General features: G+C 44.9%; 1 protein-coding gene across 4 annotated transcripts; it reads right to left on the reverse strand.

The window, feature by feature from the left end:
- Positions 1-15552: 15552 nt before the first annotated feature.
- ID4 (inhibitor of DNA binding 4) lies at positions 15553-19229 on the reverse strand. 4 transcript variants are annotated; one of them, XM_075052033.1, is made up of 3 exons: positions 18246-19228; positions 17694-17752; positions 15553-17198 (listed from the first exon to the last, which is right to left on the reverse strand). In XM_075052033.1, exons 1-2 carry the CDS (start codon positions 18636-18638, stop codon positions 17708-17710), a joined length of 438 nt encoding a protein of 145 aa, XP_074908134.1. In that variant the 5' UTR covers positions 18639-19228; the 3' UTR covers positions 15553-17198; positions 17694-17707. The 4 variants fall into 4 exon arrangements, with proteins under 4 accessions (XP_074908134.1, XP_074908137.1, XP_074908138.1 ...); XM_075052036.1 differs by having other exon boundaries at positions 18239-19228; XM_075052037.1 differs by having other exon boundaries at positions 15555-16933; positions 18239-19229.
- Positions 19230-27025: the final 7796 nt, after the last annotated feature.

Genomic DNA, 27025 nt, shown 5'->3' on the forward strand with positions numbered 1-27025 from the left:
AATTTTTGCCTGTTCTTTAGAAGATGTTTGTGCTGCTCATTACTTAAGCATGATAAAAATGTTTGCTACTACACAAAAAAACTAATAAAAGGACATTGTAGGCAATGCCTTGCCTACAAAAAGTGACACGCTATTAGTTTGATCCCACAACACGGGTGTAAGGATGCAGCTGCAATGTTCAGACTATAGGACTGAGGTAAAAAATAATAGCAGAGCAGATGTGTTTCCCTGCACAGCATGGAATAAAAAGAAACATCTGGCCCTTGGCCCCTAAAGGATATTTCTCGCAGAGAAGAGTAAATTAAGGGTGCATTGAAGATGCAGGGACTCAGCTAAAGGGAACTGCTGCCTTAGTAACCACCTCTAACCCAGCTTCCAGTGCATAATGCCATTTAAAATATAGGGCAAAAATAACTGTTGTAAGATACGTGCAACCAAGTACGGACATCAAAGTATCCGCAAAATATATGCTGCTATTTTGTCCAAACAAATAAGTAAACAAACAAAGGAAATATTTTTAAACACTAAACATACACCAGTTATATTGCTGCAGGATAAAACATGGGCTTTTTTTGAAATCTATTGAGTCATAAATCTCTGTATTTCCCTTTGTGTTTGATCTCATATATTACTTGGAGTTTCTAAAATGATAACAAGGCATGCATTAAAAATATTTCTCTTATTGTTACATTTCAAGCACGTTTACTGTTAGCTGCTTAGCTTCATTATGTATCATAGTCTGAATCTACAAATCAAGTATAATTAGACTTAGAGAACTGATTGGATTTCTAATTAAGCTACATTGGAAACAACAATGCACAATCAGTAAATATTCTGACTAGGTACATTTTAAAGAGCAACTCTTGGGCTTTTTGCTGATGACTAGACACCAGTGTCATTAAATTTGTTGGTGGCAAGCAAATTTTAAAGCTAAAATAGAGGCAATTAGTAAAGATCTTGAAATATTTAATCACGTTTGTCCAATTAGTGTGCAATTAGGCAATGGTGTGGCGTGGGACAAACATTCTGCTTCAGTGTTTGGTAGAGAAGGATCCCTTTGAAATTTTGCTATTTAGTTTATTGATATATAAAAAGGAAGTTATGGTTGTAATTTCCAATTTAAAAAAATACTGTGCAGATGGTCTGACTATATATTTAACAATGTTAAACAAAACTAAACAAGGGAAGCATGTTACCTGAAATTACACAGCTGTGATCAGTGAATAAGCTCCAGATCACATTAGATTACAGCTGTGGGCATCTTGATCACAGAAAGTGCCAGGTAGTTATGCTGGTAAAAGCAAGGCTATGTCAGTTGGCCTGTCACGTCTCGAGATGGCATGATTATTTTGTCCTTGACCAAAAATGCACTTTTTTCTTTGAGCTTCCCCTAGTTGTTTTGCATTCCTTCCATGAAGCCTTATGTTGGCAAGTTCACTGTGGAAAGTCAAGTGGTAGCTTTTCATGAATAAGCCACTTAAGTGTTATCTTGACTTCCCTTCAACTTGGGGATCTGACTGCCTTTCTGGCAAATTTTAGGCTCTCTTTTAAAAACGATCACGACACTTATTAGTTGACGTGCAAAACTTCAACGTAATGTTTTGGCTGGCATGTTGAAAGTGTCTGCTTTTGTGCATTTCAGCATGCAACCCTGCACTGAAAGTGTCATCGTATAGGTATTTCATCGAATCGGTTTGCTCTGCGTGGCCACGTGCAGATAGTCAAGGAAACGGCACCAGGGAACGTCCCCAGGTGCTGGAGCTCAATTTTCCGGATTGTTAAATTGTTAGAGCGGTCCCTGGCATGGTTCTGGCTTGGGTCAAGTACGACTCTCCCCAGCCATCCCTGGACACAGCTCAGGTGTTAACACTGGCCAGGGACCATTCCCAACAGGCATTTGGGGAGGGAAGGAGGATTAGGAGAATGGACGTGGGCCATCTTGTGCCAGCTGGCCTCCACATCAAAGCACATTTAACCTTCTACTGTCAATAGTCCCCGTGGGTTCACAAGGAGTGAATCCGAGGGAAGGTGTCTAACAGGACTAACTAGGGGTGATGTGGACACCAGCCTGGACCCCTGAGTTCTCCACCGCAAAGGCCATCTCATTTCCACCTCATATTCAATATGGACTAAGAAACAAGAAGAGACTCTTTCATCCCCCAGCGATCACAAAAGAAAGAGATTTGGTTTAGCTGCTGTTTGGATTTGATTGCCAGATAATTAATTTTTTGTCAGAGAAAAAAAATAATAGGTGATCAAATTTTAAAATGTCTTTCTATATATTTTTGGTAAATGCTACCTTTTCTGCAATGCTATTAAGCCATGGTGGGTTTAAATATTGTCAACTTTACTGTCACATCTGAGAAATTTTTGTTTGATTTCACTGTTGAAAAAAATGCTGTAATGAAGCAAATAATACTTCCTAGCAATGCTATGTCTTTTATTTTTTTTTCCTTTCATAGATACAGACCTGGAAATTCAAAGTAGAGAGTTTTGCCTCACAATCAGGTTGGTGCCTGCGAGAATTTTACGAACACAGTTGTATTCATTTCTTGAGCAATATTAAATCAAAACAAAGTATTTTTGAACTGAAAAGAGAAATGATGCTAAGAGGACTCTTGTATGGGAGAGAAATGAGACAGGTAGAAAAGCAGATGCTAGGTAATTACACAGACTTTCATTTATTCCTTGACCATAGGCAAAATTCACCTGGATTGAAGGCTAGATTTTGACCCTTTGATATTCAAAGGTTAAAAGCAAAGTTTTTCAGGTTCACTACTTCCCACATCTTAGGGAGAGTTTGCATCAGGTTTTCCTGGGTGCTTTCTCTCGAGCAGAAGAGAGGCCAGCGCTCTCCTGGGGGGTCGGGAGTCCATCAGCCCTCCCATGCAGCACAGGCATTGCTTTAAAGCCCCTGTAAACCTGACTGCGGGGGAGAGATTTTGAGCCCTGTTGTGAAGCGAACCTTGCGGTACATGAACCACTCAAGCTTTTAATTATGATTATGTTGCGAATAAGAATAATTGATAATAACAACAGTTGTTGCTGTTGTTTTTACAAACACATACATGATGTCCTTAATCATAATTTTTGGTTATGCTTATGTTTATAGATATGCCCTGATTCACAGAAGAGTCAGGTTTCTATGGATGTAAAATAGAAGAGCTGCAGGTCTTCAATATGTTGGCAAATTGGCTGCCAAATCCTATATGGAAACAAGATGTGAAAGCAGTATTTCACAGCCTCTGCCTCACCGCATCTTTGTTCAAGTAAGAGATCAGGAAACCCAATCAATAGGCTGAATGCCAGAAGATTGAATAGCCAGCTGCAGAGGCAGCGCAAGAGAAGATGTACCTCTTACATTTAATGCCTTGTGAAAATCACACAGGCCCCCGTAGGGGTTAATCAAACATTTACTGCTCTGACTTACAACGTTCTTTAGTCCCCAGAAGAAAATGGTACCTTTCACAGCTTTTAAACATCTAGGAAAAAAGAAAGAAACTGCATCTCTAGTTGTAGAAAGTTAGCAAGCCTAGCTTTAAGCTGCACTTCAGTGTCAGTATTTGTGTTCTTATATCCAGGACTGTGTGCTGAACATTCACAAACCAGGACCTCAACCCTCAGGATTATATGGTCATATACATGTATCTATGTATATATTTGTACACATATACGTGAGTATCCATATATGTGTATACATACACTGTATGTGTATAGGAACTGAGAACTTCAAAAAGGAAAAGAACATTTGGGAAATTCAGAAAAGGAAACTCCTGTTTATTTGATAATGGAAACAAAACCAGCACTTGAATAGCAATTCATACGCTGCTGTCAAAGCAAGCTCTGGGTGGATGCACAGACCTGCAGGTTCTCTGTAGTCTCTGAATTCCTCCCGGTGTTGTCTTTATCAAAGAGGTAAACGTAGGTTTGAAAAAATTGCTTTGATGTGCAAGACATCACAGAACTGCAGCTCCAGCTCCATTCATTGCAAATAGACTTCATTATTTAAGTCTCTCAGGCAACTGTACAGATTCCCCATAAAGGGAAAAATAACGGGACTGTGGAAATAAAACGCCCAAACATGTATTATGCTGGCTTCTGGAGTCTTTCCCTCCAGTTTTCATGCCTTGATTCTGTGAAATGATATTAGGCTTGGGCTCATGCGCCGACAGCCTCAGACGGGCAGTCGCTCCTAACCAAAGCAATACCTGTATTCTTGCCAGACTCCTCCATCCCCGGCTGCAAGAGCGAAGGGAGGCATCGGTGAGAGGCACCGAAGGCTTGTCACCTGCCTTTTGGCCTTGAGACATCCCTTTTGGCTCACCTTAGCTTTTGCTCCAGCACTTGCAGCATATCTCAGGGCTGGCGGGGTGGACCACACACCCACAGCATCCCGGAGGGATGGGGCAGCTCTGGCACGATGCTACCAGGGCACTGCGGGCTGAGCCGGGCTCATCCCCGGGACAACATCCCCCGTGGAAATGTTCCTGTAGGGGAATGGGAAAGGCAGGCGGGAGCTGGGGGCAGAAAGAAAGGGGGAATCGAGCCCCGTCACCCCTACAGCGGCCAGGGGACGCACCAGCCAGGCACTTTCCTATGACAGTGGCGGGGACACTGTTTCCCCACCTCCCCTCTGTACCGTCGTAAACCATGCGAATGCGTAGAAAGGGTCTGTGAAATTAATTATATACTGTGAGTGCTTGGTAACCAAATGAATTGTAAATTGTACATTATTAAAACAGCATCAGAGCACCGACTGATCTATTATTCTTTAGGGAAATGTATGAAGATAAGAGCTTTATATGCTTTAGGGGTCTTTCCAGCCACCACACAGCCAGCTTTGTAAGAAAAAATGTGGCAATATTTTGTTACTGTCTGAGTTGCAACTGACACAATACTGTATTGTTTATTTTTATTACTTTGTCTCGTGTTTAATATATATGAGATAGTATACAGTACCAGTGACATATACATGCCCAGTCCCCTTCTGTTTATCCTGTTTCAGCTGGTATTCGGGATTAATCACCCTCACTTTTGTGTCAAAAAAAAAATCTGTAGGTGCAGAAAAATGAGATAAATATGAAGCAGCATGCCCTTTCGCACAAATCATGTAACGAACAAGATGCACAGCTATTGTTAGCCCGATCATTTTGCCTGCATATTGCTCCTTGCCTGTCCTTTAGCTTCTGAGAACTGTAAGAGGGCTTGGTGGGGAGCTGTATGTTCAGAAAAAAAGTGTTAAATAATAACAGGGAAGAAAAATACTATGGGTTTAGCTCGCATGCATGTTTTTCTTCCTCTCTTCCCCAATGCATGTCCCCCTTCACATTCCTTTCATGCAGTACCTGATATCAGGAGACCTGGTTCTCACATGCGCTGGCATCTTCTGGACTACTACAGAACAAAACCCGCGTGCCCTCCCTCCTAGGGATGCTCGTTTTCTGTATGACTCCTCCTAGGCAGCCCCCCCGGCAAATGATGTGTCCTTGTCACCCCTTGCCTCCAGCAGAAAGAGGTGTTAAGCAGGGGTGTGTATGGGAGAAAGAGAGAGCATTTTTTTAATGCCCCTATTGAAGAAACACAGGCGGTAGCTACTCCAGCATAGCTTTTCCCACAAGGTCTCCTTTATATTCCCTCTCTGAAGGAAGATGCATGAGAGTATGCCCTATCCATGCAGCCGCTTGCCAGTGAAGAGGAAAAACAGCTGGAGAAACATCGTCCCCAACTCCGGCTGGAGACACATTGCCCGACTAAGCTGCTCAAGGCAGAGACGCGTTGGTTTCTACGGCCACCACACGAGTGGTCCCATACCAATGGGCAAACTCTGGGGATTGCTATACACTAGAGTAACCCTAAATCTTTCTTTTCTGGTGCAGAGGACCAGCAGCAGCCAGTGGCATCCTCTTTCCTTCAGAGGAGGCCTATCAGGAAAAAAAGTTTTACTCCGACCAGAAGACCCAGATGGGCATTCAGCAAAACTCACAACTCAAATAGTCAAAGAAATTATTGCAATTTGAGCGAAGAGTCATTTAAAGTAGTCCAAAGAATTTCAGGACTTGGTGTCCCCTCTGTTCAGGCACTGGAGACAATGAAATTTCCCTGGCTAAGATATTTCCAAAGTAAGGCACTTTGCTCGTTTTCCAATTTTTCGAAAGAAAGAGGAGATAATTTATGTTTTAGAGAATTTGCATTCTTCGAAACAACTCTCCTAACTCTATTTAATAATAGAAAATACGGTGTTGCCTTTCTCGTCATTCACCAGCCCCGCAGGAGTCTCCAGCATCTCTCAGGATGCTCCCTCGGCCGGGAGGTGTACTGCGCCCTGAAATTCAAGAGAGGGCAGCATTTTACTTAGGCTGCTTGAAAGGAAAGGGAAGACTCCCAAGCGTGTAGAAGAATGTCAGCAAGTGAAAATCACCAGTCACAAAATACACACATCGGTGTTCTGAAAAATTACGTCTAATGGAAGAAACGCTATGTTCCTAGAGCTTTATATTTACCAAAAAAACCCCTCAAGCTCTTAATTAATCGATGATATTAATGAATACATCCCATCTATGTTCAAAGAATTCTTTGCGTGGTCTGTCGTGCAGCTGACTCTGCAGCACAACGCAACGACTTTGTCACCAACTTTTGCACTGCGATAGCCAAATAATAATAGACTGATGCATCACGGGTAATTACCATACATGAATGAAGTGTTAAACTGTGTCTGAGGTAATTAAAGAATCCACTGGTCTCTCATTAAAGTCCTGATTCAACGAAATTCTTCAAACTATGCCTAGGCTGTTATTTTTGATTACTTAAGTATCTGCTTAAAAACTGGCAAAGCCAATCCAAACCGAGGAGTAAGAGTTTTGTGATGTAACCCCCAAATATGTGTCTTCTAGCGTGAAATAATCGAGCACGCAAAGAAAGATCAAAATGCTTATTTTAATCCAGAAGCCTGGACCTCTGTGATCAAAAGCATGCTCCTTTCAGCTGACCACGACTTACAGTCTGCTTGCAATGCATCCATCCAATGTTTGCTCTGCTTGTACAGCAGCACAGCATATACATTTACAAGGAAATCCTAAGGAACAAGATATATTTAAAGTACACGCTGGATCATAAAAAAATTCGAGGGCACCCAAGCATAATACACCACTTTCTAGTTTACCCCCTACCCAACATTTGGTGCAATGTTGCCCTCCTGAAATAACCGTTCTGTCAGCACTGTCTCTGCCACGTTCAGCCAGGCTGCCTGAATCACTGAAGAGCCCAGGACAGGGCAAATACCCATTTTCCTTCTCTGTTTGCATCTAACAAATAACAGATGTTGCAGTATTGAAGACGCACACCTGATATGACTAACAAGGGATTTCTAAAGTATTTGTCCTAAGATGACAGCCACCCTGCTATTAAGCATTTACTTAATGAAACCTGCACAGGGCAAATGTTGAAGTTGCAGCAATTCTGCTTGAGAAGGAGCAAGCTGCTGGAAACAAAGATTTCTTCTGTGATCTCAAGCTAAATCTGCATTTCCAGAAGGACGCAGAGCCATGCTTGAGGATACTTGCTTCCTACCCACCCTAAATACCCCCTGAAGAATCCCCGAAGGAGCCTGTTGAACAGCCGCTCGCTGCTTTCCCTGGGGTGGCAGCCCCTGCCATGTGGCTGTCCCCGCGGTCCCCGCGATGTGCCAGCCGAAGCCTTTCGCATCGGCTGAAGGGAATCTGGCACGGCATCTCTAAGCAAACCTGCCAGGAAGCAGGGTCAGCCCTTTGCAAATAAACCCTGCCTGATCTGAGTAACACAAATGGACGCCTGGAAGATTAATTCATCCCCTGTAATAATACAACTACTGTTTGCACAAAGCAGTGGCATGCAATAGTTTCTTATTAAAATACTCAGGATACGCATTAAGATCTCACTAAACAAAGTAGGGCTTAAGGACAGGAGAGAGTGCAAAATTTCCTTGCTTACAATTTGCCACTCTTTCATCAGATTTGATATAAAGCTACGAGCAGCGTTGTAAATGGACCAACGAGTTGTCTAATTGTCTAGAACACCCTCACGTAATTTATATCGTCTCTTCATTTCTGTTTTGTAACCTCTGTAGCTGTCTTCAGTGAATCATAGCATATATCTCTACTCTGAGAGCATATCAGGGTATGATTTTTCCCTTTGTTTCCCCCTTTCCCACCACGGAAACATGCAAATTTCAGCAAGGTATGTACCTACTGCATTAATCCTTTCTAACGTGATTCCATTCAGCCTTTTAAAAGGAGAATCCAAAAGATTATTTTTACTGTTTCCATTCTCTATTGTGGCATACAGTTTTCTTGCTGAAAGGATATCCAACCAACTCTATACACACACAGATGAATACGCATTCGAATCAGAGATACATATCAATATAACACACATCACAGACTGGAAATACATTATTAAAATTAACTGCATTACAGAGAATAGATGTACAGACAAAACTGCAGAGGTACTCGACTCTCCCTGTTCCAAGGTGCCTTAACGCTCGCCGCAAACCTGCCATCCCTTTGTAATGCAGTCCTGAGATACTTAATCTGCTTCCTCTCTTCCACCGATGTAAATCAGCAGCAAAGTTGTCTGTGGAGGAGCGGAGTCTGGGGGATAATTGTGGCCTGGTGGGTTATCTATCTGTAGCTGTGTGCACAGTGGGTCTGCTCACCAAATTTTTAGCGTGCGTATTTTCTCGGGCTCTTTTCCAGCAGGGAGTTAGAAAGCGAGAAACGACAAAACTGGTTTAATGCACCAGGTAAATCAGACCAGCTCATTGTGAAACCTATCACTGCACATGATTGTTATGATAATAAACGCGGGTGAGCTCTGGTTATTACATGCACAGCCCTGTACTAACTGCTCCCTACCGCTCGCCCGTTCTCTCACTTTAGCAACACCCCACACACCTGTTCAAATAATATTACTATTACCTTGTGTTGACACCACATCCACCCTTTCCTTTCATATAATAAGAGCTCCTGGTGAACTGTAAATGGAAAGCTTGCGGTAGCAGAAGCCGATTGTTTACCTGTCTCCAGTTTGTTGCCACAGATACTTGGTCGGGAGAAGGGAACAAAGATCAGTTTGACATCCTTGTTAAGCAGGATTTGCCCCCCACCTTACCCACAAAAGGTTACGAGTTGCTATTCAAGCCTGAGCTCCGCAGGTGTGCCATCACACCTGTCTGAAAGAAAACAAAATACGGTTTGTTTCAATATGGCTATTGCCGCAGCAAAATAAAGAAGACCTTGCCCTGCAACACAGACACATGCATTTGTTTTAATATTTCAATGAATCCAAGCAAACACAGAATGGTATCTCTGTTTATATTTAGCGTTCAAGCCAAACACAATGTAAGTGCCCCCAGCAATCGATGGCAGTGAGCATCCGACCCTGCCGCACCCACTAAATTCACAGCCAAATTCATGGCCAAACTCAACTCAAAACCCATCTTGCGACAGGAAAGAGGATTTTATAACTCTCCAGGTGTTTATGTCAGGCCCTAATCCCAAACCCAACGAGATGAACAGGAGACCAAGTCCAAAGCCAAGCTGGGGACAGGTTTGGCCTCATGATTTATTTCCTTTAGTTGAGTTTCCAGTTTAGCCCTGCCGGAGCTGCTGCTGCTATTGAGTTGCATGTAACTCTTCACACGGAGAGTTGTTGTGGTTTTAGAATAGGGGAAAGTTAAAAGCTGCAAGCTCTGATGCCGTTCTGCTTGGTCGAAGGCTGCGCCCAACTTCTTACACCAGTGACAACAGTGTAGGTCTGGAGTAAATTGGTAAAAAAAGGTAAAACCTAGCTCCCAACTGAGGCCTGGACGAGGCATAACGGGATTTTGTCCATGCGGAGCAGAGCACTGCAGAGCCCTAAATGTACCCATTCATTCATGTGAATTTGCCATTCGACATCTGCTGAAGGTGATGGAAAGACTTCGGTGGGCATTTGATCAAGAGCTGAGTCACTGGAGTTTCCAACGCTTTAGGTAGAAGCATTTTTCACCAAAAAGGGCTAATGAGAACAATTTGCCTGTTTTCCAGCTAAAGCAGTGCTCTATTTCTATTGCTTTGTATTCTTATTAGAGGCCTTACCAATAGCTGTTTCCATTACGGTTTAAGCAGCGTTGTTTGTAGTCAGCTGTAAGAAGGCGTCTCTGCATTTAGAATAGAAAGCGTGGTAGATGCATAGCGCCAGCTGGTTTGGAAAGTTTGTATACCGGGTTGCAACTTATGTAGAGAAATGTCCTTGAGGCTGGGAGCATATTTTATTTATTGTTTTATTTATTGCATATGTTGAGTAAATGGAATCCCAAATTATGAAGATGCAAAACACAGTGTGGGTATTTATCAGCACTGAATGTTTTTATGTGCTCCAAAACAACTTGGGGTTTCCCAGATGACTGTGAGCAGCTTGCTGGTTTTGAAGATCTAGCACCTTTGGAACTGAAGGGACATGCTGAATTTTAAGCACTTGGAAGGAGAATTAATTGCATGGACAGCAACATTTTTCCCTTTTTTTTTTTTTTTTGTATGCTCATCAATAGCAAATGATGAAGCCTCTGGAGGATATTAACACAAGTAAACTAAACACACGAGTGGGACTGTTTAAACAAGGTGAGACAAAAGCCTTCATCCTACAAGCAAATGACTTTGATAGCAATTTTTTATGTTTCCACCTCTATTGTTGCAGACGTCTGCATTTAAATAGGAACTTTATCTTTCTCAGCCCAGGTTCTCCTCCTTCATTAGCCTGCACCGAGGTCGCAGGCCCTCTTATCTCGTGGGCTATTCCTGCGAGCGCCTGAGAGCTCGACGGGTTCCCCTTGCAGCTTTCTACTGAGGTGGGGATATAACTTCTGCGTGCTCCCCCACCCTCTGGGAATAGAAAAGGATTTACCCTGGCTAATAGCTGCAGAGGCATGAAGTCATCTGTGTGCATGCCTTCACTTCCATGTGTCCTGCACCTTCACAGCTGCCCCTGGCCGTGCTCACTGCCTGGCACGGACCCCCCCAGAGCTGCACCCCAGAAAAATCCCCCAAACCCTGCTGGCACTGGAAGCCCCGGGGCGGCTCACAAACCAGTGCTGCTATATTAGTTCCTGGTGAGCCTGTCCTGTACGTGGACCGCGAAACTCCTTCCTCATTAAATCTGGAGAAGGCAATGTCATTTTGCACCGTTGCTTCCCCAGCGTCGCGATGCTCCTGGAGGGATCCCCCGGTCTCCAGACAGACGCAGCCAAAATCAAAGGGAAATGCTTGGCCCGTGGCACCCTGTCCTCCTGCCCCTCAGGACAGGCTCTGCTCCCCTCCCAAACCCTCCCGAGGATTCCTCACGTGCACTGCAGCCCACACACACAACCCATTTTGGGCGCTGCGCGTTTCCAGGGCTGGCAGAGAAGGGAGGGGAGAAGACGAAGGAGTCTTAAAAACCTGACCCGAAATGGATGCATTTAACAATCTCGTTCATTTGGACTACTCTTTCCTGTTTCCACGTTTTCACGGGGATCTTTTCAACCTGCTGAAAGGGCTGAGCAATATTAATTTTGAAATATTCTAAATGAGATATAGATGTTAGACTGCTACAAATATAGACACTGGCATGTCTGAATGAAGAGATGGCCTGTTGAATAAATAATACATATTAAAAAATTTCTGAATAGGAACTTAGAGGGTAAACTGTAACAGCTTCAAAGGAGCCATTGATCTATGGAGTACATAATATGCATGTTAAAAATCATTGGAATATTTATTTACATGACACACGGCTCAGAAGAAGCCATTATGGTCCTTAAGTAAATTATACATGTTGTGAAAATTGTTGAAGTGCTTCTTTTACCAGAAACGAGTGTATCCTGTCAGTTGATAAACACATTATCTTTGAAAAAAAAAAAAAGGCAAGCAAACCCAAGGCTAAAAGAAGGTTAAAACAGAAAAGAAAAAAAAAAGGGGGGGGGGGGGATAAAAACCAACCCTCATATCATGTCAAAGTGTGTTCCATGCCCATCAAAGGAAGAAAAGCCCGAGCTGCCCTGCCCCGCATCCCGCTCAGCACTGCCGTCGCACTTGGCGCGGGGAGGGCTGCACGCCCAGGGCTCTCGCGGAGGGGCTGCTCCTGCCTCCCTGCGCCAAAGTCCTGGGCTCCAGCTCTTCTCCCGACAGGCCAAGAAATGACAAATGGGGACTAATTCGTTCCAGCCACCGCCGTGGCCTCTACTTTGAAATAAGCTGCCGGAAGAGCGCTCTGCTTTCCCTGCCCGCGTCCCTCCGAGCGTGGTGGGGGACAGCCGGGGTACCGCAGCCCACCGGCACCGCTCTCACCTTGGCGTAGGGGAACGTGCATTTTACGGCTATTCGTACAGGTCCTCACCTGCCTCAGAGCAGCCGAGCGCTGGTTGCAAGCGGCCTCGCCTCCCCTCGCGTACTTTCAAGAGGGGCAAAACGGGGGGAGACGTTGCCTTGCAATGCTTAGATCGCCCGGCAGCCGGGCCCATCGCTCACCGGTGTCTTTCCCGTGACTTCGGCTTTATGCTTGTGCCCGAGCGCAGCGCTCGGCAGGGTTTGCACCGCTCCTTCCCCGATGCTCTGTGGGTGACCCGGCTCTCTTTCAGCAGATGTTTTGCTGAGCAGGAGGGATGCCAACTTAGAAAATCCCCCCTCCTGGCCACGCTGCTCCGATCGCACAGCAGTCTACGCCATAGCCTGACCCCTGTGAATATTTTTTTCCAGGCCATGAAGGGGAAAAGGGTTTTTTGTCAAGGAGGCATGGCCAGGACGTGGTGGCCGAGAGACCGGCTCTGGTCCACGCGATGCTGCGCAGCCCCGGGGTGCTGGGTCCCCAGCTCAGCTCAGATGTGCTGGAAGGGCTGGTGTGTGCGTGCCTGCTTTGGGCATTTGGGAAAGCAGGCTCTCCTGGTAGGCACAGCGTGCAAGTTTTGTCTTACACAGCAGTAAGAGTAAAGGATGGATTTTCTAATGCAAGAGAGCAAGCAGTTGTATGGGGGGAATATATTTAGCCTGTGTTTTCAGATCACATGTTCTGGGACTGGAGAGCAAAGCGTTTTCAATGCTGTTTTGGAAGCACGCTATTTAGTATTGCAAGCCTCACTATTGGAGAAGCCAGTGAATTGCGTTGCATCTAAAACAATTACTTGTATTGCTTGTACAGTGGTTTCTTCTTTCCAATTGCTAAGGTTTTAGAAAAATGTGACTTCTGCAGCTACAAAAGCATTGAAAATACAAATAATAGTAAAGTGCTGCTCTGCATTTGCATAAACCTGCTTATCCTATACACGGTTTATTCATTAACTCTCAGAACAACCAGGAGGACAGCTATGGCATTCCTTCTGACCGCTTTGCTTGTGGCTGGAAATGCAACAACTGCCTAAAAGCAACACTACATGGTTTAGAAAGTGAAAATAAATACCGTTCCCGTGTGAAACAGCGGGGAAAATGTAGCTATCACCGCAAGAACTGGCAGTTGGCTTTTACGTGGAAAGCACACTTCCTACCATTTGGAAATTTCGGAGGGGAATCTCAACGTCTGCAAGGACTGGGACCTCCGCACCGCAGCTCACCAAAAGGGACACGCAGCGCTAGCAGTATTCACCGCTGCGCTCTGCAGACGGCGTACGAGTTAGGGATGGAGGAGACCTAGGTCCCTCGTCTGTTCCACCTCCAGACCATTTTCTAGTCCTTTACAATTTCAGTGTCCCAATCAAGAGGTTCCTTGCAGCTTCTGCTAGCAATGTATTTCCCAATCGGCTCCTCCTTAGGCTTTCCAGATAATCACCCCAGCTTTTCCTGTGCTTCCATTCTTACACAAAACTTAATCCCCATAAGACGAAGTAAAAACCATGAATGCATTTTGCCTGTTTCATCTCCCTGCTTCTATAAAGATGAGTACATGTTGGCACCGGCACATTACAAGCGGAAAACTTGAAGTTTGTTTGACAGCCGGTGACTTGCTCAAGGTCACAAAAGAGCCTCAGTAGCAGAGCTGGGAACAGAATTTGGTATCCTAATTCCTAATCTGGCAGCCTCACCACAACTCTCATCACGCAATCAAAAAGCTCCTTTTAAGGAATGCTTTTGTGACTAAGAGAAAATCCAAGGCATTAGAAGAAAGATTCCTTTTAATTTGCCTTTGTTCAAACATTTATGCCTTTTGCTATACAGAGAATATGATTTAAACAAGATATGGGATTAAAATACGATGAAAGACACTAAAATCTTTGAAAAACAAAAATAAGTACGGCTGTATTTAAGACCGTACCAATTCCAGCCATTAGGAAGCCAGATATTCTTTGCTTAGTTTCACACATAGCATAAGGAATAAATCAAGACCAGCATCTACTATACTCTGATAAGAGCTTTTTTGAGTGTTATATGCAGGCTTTCATGTTTGTCAATAATACTATACAACAGGAAAGATTTTCACAGCTCTTTAATAAGACTTCATTTTCTAAAGGCCCTAACTTGTTGCACCGCAACAGTTTTTTAAAGGAAAACCAAATCCTCAAGCCGCGGAACTCAACAGGAGATTGCCCCGACCTGAAAGAATCCAGGATTTGGTACGCTCTCCCTCAAAGAGTAGGTCAGTGATTTATCAGCTCCCCCAGGATTCACCAGCTTTGATATGCAGAAACTCTACAAGGTAGTTTCATGTTTTAAGACTGCACCTTTGCTTGCTTCCTCTTCTGTGTAACAGAATACTGTAATTTGGCAACAGCGGAAAGAAACAAATGAGGGTATTGAGAACTAGTGTTACTGAAAACCTGTATACAAAATAAGCTGAGTTATACAAGCTAAAGTAAACTAGGGACTACAAATATTAATAGGATAAACAAAGAAAACAAACATAAATTTAAACCATTCTTTTGGAAAAATGTTGCTTTTCTTTTTTTAAATACAATGTAAGAATTCCCAAACTGCAATAAAAAATCCGATTGATAGCATTCTTAGTGTCATTGAATTAGCTGGAGACACAGAATGAGAGGTTCATGACTTAATTTTACCAGAACGCGTATTTTGCTCATTAAACAACTATTGTTGTAACAGCCAAGCTGGGGGGAAAACCACGCAGGGACCCACTCCCCCATCCCTCGGGTCAGGGCTCAGCCTCTGAAATGCCCCTGCCTTCAATACATGTGCAGTGAGAGGAGGCCTTATGTTTGCAGATGTGTTAGCCACTTTTTATTTGCTCTTTACACAATTATTTTGATTAAGAAAATGTTCATCTTGTTGACATTATCACTGTAGTCAATGGCTAATGACCCCAGTAGTTAATTTCCTTATAAATATTTAACTTAATAGAAGCCATCCCTTGGGTTATAGTACTTTTGACACTTGTATAATCTGAAACAAATCCTCTTTTTTAGTCAAACAGACCATGTTACACACACAGTTGGCTAGCTATTTACAAAGCACCCAATTAAATCCTACTTAATTCTCCCACTCTGAAAACCCCGTTTCACTAATGTGCAGGCTACTGATCACACAAGATGAGCATCTTTCACTCAGCCTGGACATGAGTTCACAGTCTGTAAGACTCAATTGTATAAAAGCCTGTAAAATTAATTCACCCATCAAATGGTTACGTACAAAAAAAAAAAGTGAAGAGAATGTGCAAATTCAGAGGATTGAAGAAAAAAGCTGAAGAATCACAGTTAAAGACAGGTAAATCTAGTTTAATGTTCACATGTAGTAGTTACACATCACAGAGATTAAACAGGATTTTAACTGTAACATAGCTGCAGTGAAATGTAAGTCATTTTGTACTAGAAAAATAATCTTGACGCAGTTATCCGATTTTTGGTCTACTTAAGTTCATTTTCAGATGAATTTACATCACCGATCGTAATGACTTTGCCCATGTGCCTTTCTGCAGTTCGGTATTAATACTCTTTGGACGAAGGAAACAGCAACTGCTTTTGTTAATGGTTTGCCCTTTGGTTGCAAGCAGAGAACTCTTTTCACTTCTTAAGCAATTAATAGGCTGTAGGAACTCTTAAGTTTGCAATAAAACCTTTTGGTGCTAAATGAAGTTCCAGAACAAATTTCTTCATCTGATGCAACAGCAGATTTTAAGAAAAAGCTGATTAAAGATCTAAAGCATTGCCCCCATAATGCAAAAACTAGATAGAATTTGTTTTTCTATTCTCAGTAAAAAACACTACATCTTACTGCTACTTTTATAGAATGCACTAAAAACCCCTGTGCCTAAATGACAAAAGTGTAGTCTCAAAATGTATAATACACTTACAAACATTTTAAGTCTAGATTGAGGAAAACACGTTTGTATGGACTCCAAACAAGTTTATTTGCAATTAGACATCTCATGCAATCATGCAGGACCATTAGCTAGAGCTGTAACTTCCGAGTCTAAAGGACATTTGGGGACAAAAAAAAAAAAAAAAGCCCTAAACATTCAAGGTATTTCCATATTAGCAGCTCTGTACTTGAGCTGTGGTTTTCTAGAGATATTCCCACAGATTTAAAAAAAACATACACACCTTTATAATATTTACAAAAAAATATTTAATTAAAAATATTTTATAATTACAGTAGTCTATTAAAGCATATACTTTTCTCACACTTATAGAACATCTCTATATATACACAGTATGAAATGTCACTCATTTATCTATACAATATGTAACATTCCTGCAGGGAGAAGAAAGCTCCCTGGGCCCCAATAAAATCCATCTATTTTAAACAATAGATGTCAAATATATCTACAAATGCTCTGGTAGATTAGTAAAGCTTCAAGATTCAGCTGCTCGGTCCCTTAAAGAGTTATAACGCTTCTAAAGGCTGGTTTAGGCTCGGTCCTCTATCCCGGGGCAGAGTCGCAACTTTTTTTTTGCCGCTCGAGTCCGACCACCTCCTGCCCCCGCGGGACGCACCGCTCACATCTGGTGGGAAGCGAAGAGACGGACCGGGGGGGGGGGGGTTGGAACGGGAACCGGGGGGGGGGGGGGACCGCTACGGACGTGCAAGGCGGTGAAAAGGCTGGTTCTGCCGGGATGAAGCGTGGGAACCGCTCGGGGGGGGGGGGCGTAGGGGGGGTCGGCTGGCTCCTTCCTCCGGTGCGGCGGGGCCGGGTGCCGTCTCCCCAGTCCCGTTCCCCCCCCCCCCCGCCCGCCCCCCGCGGTGCCTCTGCGCGGCGCCGCCGCACACCTGTGGGAGAGGAATGAATAGAGGGGGTGTGTGAACCGCTCCGCTCCAGACCGACTGGCGCCACCAACAAAACACAAGACATGCTTGATCAACAACCCAAAACAAACCAGGTCAAACAACAACCGCAGCTCCCAGGCTGGGCCAGGCGGAGGGATGCGCAGCTGCACGCCGCAGCCAGAAGCGCTTCGGGGAAGGGGGGGGGGTGTGGGGGGGAGAAAAAAAAAAAAACAACAAAAAAACCCCAACAAACCACCCGGTAATTAAAGAAAAGAAAATAACCACCCGGTAATTAAAAATAAAACCCCAGAGCCTCCTGCAAATATTCCTCGCCGGGCTCAGGTCGCCCCCCCCCCCCCCAGCCTTCGGCAGGCTTCCCGGCGGGAGGCGGTGCGGCCCCGCCGAGCCCGGGCGCTGAGCCCCGGAGGGCTGCGCTCTCCTCCCCCCCCCCCCCCACCAACCCGTCGTTCTCCCCCCCCACGGACTCCCGGCACTCACCTGGGGAGCGGCGGTCAGCGGCAGAGGATGCTGTCCCCCGGCTTGTTAACAGAGCCAGCCTGCGGGGCAACGAAAGGCGGCAAGTTAAGGGGGGGGGGGGGGGGGAAGGACGCGGAGATTCTCCTCTCCCCACATCCCACCCATCACTCTCGGCGTACAGGGCAGCTGGACACCCCCCAAGCACTCTGCGCTCAGGGCGTTAAATGTGTACAGCCCCCCCCCCCCCCCCCAAAACCCGTTCGTACTCGCTACGCTCCGTGGAGGGCTGGGAAGCGCAGGAGCACCGCGTCTGGCTCCCGTGTGTGCAAACACGCCGATTACAGCTACTCCCTCGAGAGGCTGTAATTACACGGTAAACACCGTGCGGGTGCCTGCCTGCACCGAGGGGATGCGGGCACCCCACCGAGCACCGCCGGGGTGTTTCTACCCCCGTCCGCCCCGGGGGCTGCGGCCCCGCGGCCGAGCACCGAGGGGGGGGGGGGGTCCACGCCGCTGCCCTCCTCCCCGCTCCGCAACCCGAATTGCGGGGCCGGCGTGGCACGCACCTCTTACCGGGTCAGTGTTGAGGGCCGTCAGCGGGGTCCTGGGGGTCCCCGCGGGACAGCTGCCCGGGTGTAGGGCGGGGGGCTGCTGCTGCTGCCGGAGCAGCGCCGGGTGCGTCTCCAGAGCCAGCTGCAGGTCGAGGATGTAGTCGATGACATGCTGGAGGATCTCCACTTTGCTGACCCTCTTGTTGGGCGGGATGGTGGGCACCAGCTTCCTCAGCCGGCTGTAACAGTCATTCATATCGCACTGCAGGCAGAGGGCCGCCGGCTCCTCGCCCGACGGCGGGCTCCCCTTGCAGCCGCTGTGCTCGGCCAGGCACCGCAGGGCCGGGTGTCCGCCGCCCGCCACGCCGGGCTGCGCCTTGCGGCTGGGGTGCCGGACGGGACTCACGGCTTTCATGGTGCCGCAAGGAGGGATGGAGGGAGGGAGACCTCCCTCTCCACCACCGCTGCCGCCTCCCGCGACCTCGGGCAGCCGCGCACGCACCCGCCCGCAACGCAACGGGAGAGGGGCACGGCCGCAGCTTGGCTGGCGTTACCGGCAGCCCCCCCCTCCCACCCCCGGGGGTGTAACGAGAGGTGGTCGTAGGGCCGCGCCGACAACAGTGGCACCGCCAAAAAAAAAAAAAAAAAAAAAAAAAAAAAAGCCAAAAAAAAAAAAAAATTAAAAATTAAGCCCGCTCCCTCTTCCCGGCTGCTCCGCTACAACCGCGACCGCCTCTGCCGGCGCCGCTGGCCGCGCCGCCCGCTATATAGCGCGGGGCGCGGGCGGGGCGCGGCAGGCGGCGCCGCGGCGGGGCAAGGAGAAACGAAGCGCGGCGGGTGGAGGGGGGCGCCGCGGTGCCGCGCTTCAGCCAATCAGAGCGCCGCGTCCCCCCCCCTGGAACGCGGTGCCGGCCAATGGCGGCGGGGCAGGGGGGGCGGTGGCGCTGCTGGAGGGGGCGGGTGGCTGGCGCTGACCGCCGCGGGGAGAAGGAGGAGGAGGAGGAGGAGGAGGCGGCAGCGGTGGCGGCGGCGGAGGAGGAGGAGGAGGAGGAGGAGGAGGAAGGCGGTCCCGGGGAGGAAGGACTGCGGGAATGCAGGCGGGACCCGCCGCCCAGCGGCTCCCGGCGCCGCCCCCGCGGTCCGGCGCGGGCGAGCGGCAGCCCCGAGCCACCGGCGCCGCTCCCCGCCGCCCGCCCGGAGGAAAAGCGGCTGCTGCCCGCCCCCCCCTTCCCCTCCCCGGGGAGGGGTGGCAGCTCCTCGGGTCTTGAAACGCGTTTTTATCCTCTCGGTGTCGGAGACCCAGCCCGGCTTTACCCATATTTTGAGGGACTTCGGGACGGCGGTTTAAAGGCAGGGAAAATCCCAAGAAAAACTTGAGGGCGAGGGAGGGGGGGGGGGAGAGAGGGAAGGAGGAGGGTTTAGGGACTTCAAGCAAAGCAATGCCTGGGAACATTAAATTAGAGCACATAACTATTAAAAATGCATGGAGATGGAGTATTTAAAATTCCTCCATGACATATAATATTAATCCGTTTTATGTAAAATTCATACCTGTAACTTAATTTGGTCCATTAATGCACCAGATCACGTATTAGTAGATGTACCATGTTTTAAATATGATGCTGGAAATGTCCAGAGTTCTGTACTTTGAGACAGAGCATTAAAATTAACAGACACATACTCCGGAGTCCTGCTTAAGTCATCTTGTGGCAGATTGTAACCTTTTAATTTAATAATGCAGTGTTCAAACTTTCTGTTAATTCCTGCGAAGGATTAAGAGCCATTGCATATTTGAAGGGGATGCCGGTGTAAGAAACTCGGCGCTCGATCCTACAGCTGCTGCAGCGCTTCGAGCTCTCCTGAGCGAAGCAGGGCTGCTTGCTTGGGCAAAGGACTGCAGGAAGGAGTAAAGGCTGCAGGATCTGCCCCTAAGCTTGTAAGTCAAACCCAACAGAAGGGAAGAAATCCATAATGGTGATTAATGATTGCATGTCCCCTCAATGCTTAGTCACAACGGGTGATATATAAAGGATGCAGTGGGAAGCTGTCAAACCCAGAACTTGAATGAGCGGTGATACTGGATCATCTGAAGCGTATAATGAAGCACACTTTCATTCTCTCTCACCCTTTAAAAACATATGTTTTGAGGCTCTGCTTACAAATACTCACAGTCTTGTTTTCCTTATTTTGTCCCACATTACCAGTGCCATCCATGGCAGTTGGGTTCCTCTCGGCACAAAATTTAAGTGCGTGGTGTAAATCTTTATCTGACTGAGGTCTAGATTTGTACGCTACACCATGACAGTGTGATGGGAAGATGTACTTCCATTAGCTATGGGCTGGATGATCCCAGTTCTGCTGCAGTCATTGCTTTTATTCTGTGAAACTCCACTCCCTGCAGTCTCCCAAGTCTCACCAGGTGGAAATACATATGGGCCTTAAAGCACACGTTACAGTTACACTTTGTCTGTTTCCCAGAGTCCTGGTAATATGGACAGACTTGATGTGCTGTCTAAAAAAAATTGATTTGTTAAATTATGGTGAGCATGCAGACTCAAATCTTGCTGGTCCAATTTAATTAAAATCTGCGTGAAACTAGATACGCTGTAATACTGGGTTGTTCTGTTTTGTACTGAATCCCTCCTGGGAGCTGGTCTGATCTTGCTGGAAATCTCTGGGAAACCCCAGTGTGTAGCTGGTTCCCCTTTAGCTCTCCCAAAGCTGATTTGGACAGATTATTTCTGACATACTCACTGTAGCAGCACTGTAGCAAATCCACTGAGACCACGTTGGCGCTTGAAGATGACTCAGTATTTCTGGAAACCCATGAAGAACCACAATGTGCCGCAAACCTCTTTTTCCATTGGAAAACCCTTCCACCGCAGCGGGTACAAAGGGAAATCTGAGGGTCTGTAAGCATTGTTGAAGTTGCGAGAAGACCGTGTGCGTTCACGTAGCTAACAGATCACGGTAGAGATATGTGGGAGAGTGAAAAACAGCCCTTCCCTCCAACTATCGCATAAATATTCAGGGGATTTCCTCTAGTAACTCCCTTTGATACTCATGAAGTTGATACATGCTAGTCCGACATGCTCGGCTGAACAATAGGCACCAATTCCCTGTTAACAACCGGTCTGCTTTTGCTCTCCTTGAAGTCAATGGGAGTTTTGTTATTGACTTAAGTGGGAGCAGGTTGGGTCGGCTGCTTTTTCAAAATTTAGATTGGATGTGCACCAGATGCTAAGTAAATTGCTCTAGAAATGGGTTGGAAGCCCCGGAATGTTAGCAGTGGAGGTAGGCATAGTGAAACTCTTCATCCCTGAAGCTGTACACAAGAGAGAGGGACAGTGGCTACCGTTCCTGCTTTTGTCCTATTAATAGCAATATTTTTCATGACATGAGTATATAGGGATTAACGCTCCTGTTTTTCACCAGACTAAGTTTGAATTTTTAAAATAAATTCTGTGCATCTTCAAGCATGTGGTCCCTTCCTGGCTGGCTGGAGGAATTCATCTGTCTTGGCTGGGTCTTTCTGTGCTCTCTTCCCACATCCAGAGTTGAGATTTATTTCCATTGTAACCAACTCTTGCAATGTTATCACAAGATCTGTGATAATGCTTGAATGGACCAGTTTGGTCCATTAAAAGAATTGATGAGTTCAGATCACATCATCGTGCTCTCTGGAGCTTAAAAAAGTTGCTTTTAATTCAAAACCAGAGTAAAGCAAGTTAAAAATGAAAACCTGATGACTGGCCTTGTATCCCCTTTGTCATGAGGATAATCCCATTGAACTTGACGAGAATGAGTAATGTAGGCTGAATTTGTCAGCACAGGTCTGGGTATATGAATATGCCATCGACTCCAGCTGAAAAAATAAACCTGAGACATTGACACTGTCTCTGGGTCCTGGCACCAGGGAAGGAGAACAGTCCTTCCAAGTGCAGAACACGGGACATTTCCTCTGACAGCACTCCGGATCCACAGATGTTTGTGCGCGATACAATGCCACTGAACCAACTGGTGCATTGGAGAGTACCGCATTAGTTCAAATAGTCTCAGGACAGATAAAATTTGAAGGGAACACATTTAGGTATGCTGACGGAAGCAAGCAATCAACGTGGTTTCTAACACAAGGTTACTTGCTATACCTACCTTAAGAGGGCATGAAATGCACACAAATGCACAATGCGTTTTTATTCTTGAGCAGGTTATGAAACAGTGGTTGAGTCAAGTGTCCCTGTTTTGGGGCTTGGGGCACAGTGTATCAGAGCAGTGCAGTAAAATCCCACGCTTTCCTTTGCTTGAGGCTGGTAACTGGTGTGACAAGTTTCATCGTGGTGGGCACAAAGATATGTGACACTGAGACACCCCCCCACCCCCATTGCTGTTGACTTCAGCAGGCAGCCAGAGGACTCAGGATCTCGGAGGAGCTGCTCAACACCTAGAAGGGCTGATCATTAAAAAAGCATTATAAATCTCTGAATGGTTTATGGTTTATGAGGGAAATAGCAATTGATTCCTCAGTGGTGCCATTACTCTCCACTATTGCTATCATTCAAAAGGCAATAATGTTGGTTATTTACCTTCAATTAAAATATCTAGTTAGTTGTGATGTCATTTAAAATAGCACTATAATGTGTTTAGTGCTCCCTTATCAAACACCATAGATAAACTCCTCTTGGCAACAGGGGATAGTGATATGAAATGAAAAATTGGGTGGGGGAATGAGATGGAGGAAAGAATATGTAAATCTTTTATTGGATTATTATTCCTACATGCCGATGTCCCCTTAGACACTGGGCTGGAGGTGAGACTGTGGGCTCCTTTGCAGTGACACTCCATGGGTCCTCAGAATGGGTCAGGGAAGGTCCATCGGGCATTTGGGGAGCACAGAGACGTCACCTCACTCTGCAGACTACGAACAGACTGAAATCCATCCGTCTTCTGGTACCAGTCCTCACCAGGGATGATTCACCATCAGAGCTCTTCCAAACCCTTCTTAATGCAAACCCTTTCCCCAAATAGCACGAGTCATCTTCAGTACTGTTCTCCCTATTTTCCTCAAAGCCAAAATCTAAATGCAACTCACACACTTCACTTAATGTGGTGGGGATTTTTCTGATTCTCTCGTTGTGGTCATGACAGAATTTTCTGTTTAATGAGAAAACCTAAGAGATTCTCAAGATCTTCACCTTCCCGTTGCCCCCCGTGCATGAAGTGTAATATAAAATAAATAGAAAAATGTTTGTTGACTGCTCACAACAGCTCTTCCCAGACAAAAGACAATTATTTTTTTGTGCATGTTCACATAGTTGTCCAATTTCGAGCATCCTTCTAATTACAGAAGCATACTCCTGCCCACCTCTTTATGCTTTCCTTCAGCTTCGTATGCTACAAAAAATCACGTGACAACAAACATTTTGGAGAGATGAAGAACAGAATAAAAAAAACCCTTCTCCATGGCTTGATGCTTATGTAAGCTTTTTTTTACATGAACATGGAAATAAATGCATAAAGAAATATTTTACCTCAATTAGTGGAGAACCAAAAAAAGACTGTAATGGGGTTAGTATCTACAAGAGCTTTTCTTGGTGTGCTGCCTCCAGCCTGGGTACAGTGTAGAAATTTGTGCAAACCCACCTCCTCCCTTCGAGAGGCTGCAGGAGCAGACAACATTGGTGTGTCACTGACAGATGCCCTGGCATTTTGCTGGTGGTTGTATGTCGGCCGAAGGCTAATGTCATTTAAGAAGGTTGCTTTGTTCAGGTGACCAGAAACACTGGGTTTGTTGGGTAATGTCAGATTTCTGCGTCGACTAAAGCAAGCTTGTGGCAAGAAAGATAACTCATGTTGACAACCTTCTGCAGTGTTGTCCAAATATAAGCAATCAAGATACTTATTCTGGGGAAGGGGGAAATAATTTAGGAGTATTTTGAGCAGCTTCCTGAAAGAACACTACATTAAACTGAGTTACATAGTAACAGATTGAATTTGGAGTCTTAACTTTAACTTTAATTTTATTTTGTGTAGATTTAGATCAGATTTACGTGCAATGTCATGCCCTTTGTTTGTAGACAGAAATTCTCAGCCAATCTGCCCGAAAACTGATGGTATGATACCGCCTCATATTATTTTCATTTTTGTTATGAGTTTGCATTAAGAGGTCTATAATCACACAAATAATACAGCCTACAGGGACAATGAGCAAATCGACCTAAATTAAATAAGTATCTGGATGTGTACATGCTCATCTGCATATGTTATCATTACACCAATGATAGTGGTATTTATTTTCAGGGGACCTGAAGAGCTTCATCAGCAAAAGCAGTCCAAGTTCATGCCACAAAAAACCCCTGCAGGAACAATAGCAATAGTTTGCACTAATACAACATTTTACATTTTGAAAGCCAATAGTAACACGTTTGTTATTTTTTTCTCCGTGAGTGTTTTAAGGTATTCTTCAAAATCCTCGGGGTTTCTATTTTTTAATCTTTTTATTTATTTTTTATGTTAAAGGAAGAAATCGCCTCTCTCTCCCTGACTATGAAGACAGCCTTTCCCACAGCAGAGGGACATCCAAGGTAGAGAGGGAGACCTTCGCTTCCTCTGCGTTGATGCAAATGCATCGATGTTTTCTGTGACTGCAGTCAGTTGGTTCTCAAGGTATTTTTATGGGTCAGTGTCACTTTCAGGTATCACCCTCTTGCCAAGTATTAATTTACAATTCTACAGTTTGCTTCATGCTAGTGACAGCCTGACCAGTATTTAAAGCACTATAGAAAATGCTGTTTGTTGATTTGGTTCAAGTCACATTGGTGTCATCGCTGGGAACAGAAGTTAGAAAGAACTAGAAATTCAAGTCTGGTGGTTGTGTGTGTGCAGGGCAAGCTTTTCAATGTATCTTCAAATCCCCTGACCGCAGCTGTTTATGGGCCACGCCATGCACTTCCAATGCATGCCAAATTCTGTGTAACCTTATTATCAATTTATTTACCTGCTATAGGGTTCCTGTTGCCATAACATGTGAGGATCTACCAAGTGCTTAGGAACAAAAGCAAAAGGCTCTTCCTCATTCTTATTTTCCGTCCTGCAGCAGAAATAGTAGAATAGTAGGAGATTATTTTTAGGATCTTAGTAGGTTCTAATTTGCTTATGTACTTGTGTGTGTTTGAAAAAGCAGTCTGCTAAAAAGATGAGTTTCGTATTAATTTGTGGTCGGATGCTTTCTGTGATCATACCTTATAGCCTGGATGGCTTTGGAGAAAGTTGTCACTTACGGAAACAAGAGCCCTCAGCTTTTGTTAACAGAAAACAGCCTTTGCAGGATTTCATGTTTAAAGAGCAAGAAAAAAAGCGACGACAGGTAATGTCTCCTTTAGGCAGACAGGGTCACGCTCATGGGTTTTAATTCCAGCAATAGTATATACTAAAATGACCTTATATATTTATTAGGACAACAGGATGGTCTAATGAAAACCACTATGTAGCACTGTGAATTTAAATCAAGATATACATTGCGGAGTGCAAACGGCTGGAGATGCAGAAAAAAGAAAGATGGATGTAAGGAGAATATTGGACAGTGATCCATGAACTGCAATTCTTCACAGTTAAATATATTCTGTGACTTACTAATTTTCCCTTATAAGAAATGGGAATGAATGTTATTCTCCATTTTAGAGTAATTGTATCACAATTCTTCATGTTTTTGGTTCTTGTGCAGGGGGCAAACTATGCAAACGTATTTTAAAGACATATTCAAAATTGTTGTTAAAAATGCTTCAACATGCAAATTTTCTTACAGTTTTGACTTTGTTTTCATAAAGCTAAATGATGTGCATATATAAGAATATTTTAGGTAATCTCACAGCTTATGCTAAGTAACTATTTCAAGTTGTCTTCAATACCAGTATGTTTCCACATACTTACCTTGAAGTGTTAATGACATTTATTTTGGTAATTTTTACTCCACTAACATGCTCTTTCAACACTTTAAAGCACTGATATATTTTACTCAAGCAAATCTCTCAATTTACCTCAATGGAGAAATTGACTTGAAAAGCAGCACAAATCCTTGCTTATATAGAAAGTTTGTCTTGAAGTTAATGAGCTTATTTGCCTGAGTAAGGATGTGGGTATAAGGACTGCTCAAGTGAGCAGAAGTTTCACAACTGGATGCAAAGTCATTAGCTTATTTCAGACCAGCCTCTTGAAACAGTTACTCTACATCGAGCTCCTGAGAACCGATTCTCGAAAAAACATTTTTTAAAACGTGAAAATGCAAATGCAAAAGGGTAAGAAAAATTGAAATTTTAAATACAGAAGTTTAATTAAAAGACATTGTGGTCGGTGGTGATGGTTATTCAAAGTAAATTTTTGGTCCCCACTGGGTTGTATCCAGTGTCCATTGCAGTCTTTTTCCACTGGGAGTAAGAGACTCCTTACAGACATAAAGAGCTTTCTTTTGCCTCCAGGAGCTACTTAACACACACGATGCGTCAATCTTCCTTGCAGTATGGTGTGAATTATTATTAGCAATACAGTAATAGAATATTATGTATTCGTAATCTTAGCATGAGGTATGATTTATTTACAACCTTGCATCTCAGCTTCTCCTTTTTTTTTTCTCCTCCCCGTCCCCTCTGTATCTTCTTTCTCCTGAATGGTTCTACACTTGCAGCATCAGGATTCTCCATGGTGTTTAATGTTTTAGTAAGGTGGCAGTCTCTCCTTTCACTCTTTAGGGTAGTGTTTCATCCTGATGTGCTGAGAGAAGCATGCTTTTACTTCTGCATCCGACAAAAG

The sequence above is a fragment of the Buteo buteo genome, chromosome 20 (assembly GCF_964188355.1).
Source record: "Buteo buteo chromosome 20, bButBut1.hap1.1, whole genome shotgun sequence".
Lineage (NCBI taxonomy): Eukaryota > Metazoa > Chordata > Aves > Accipitriformes > Accipitridae > Buteo > Buteo buteo.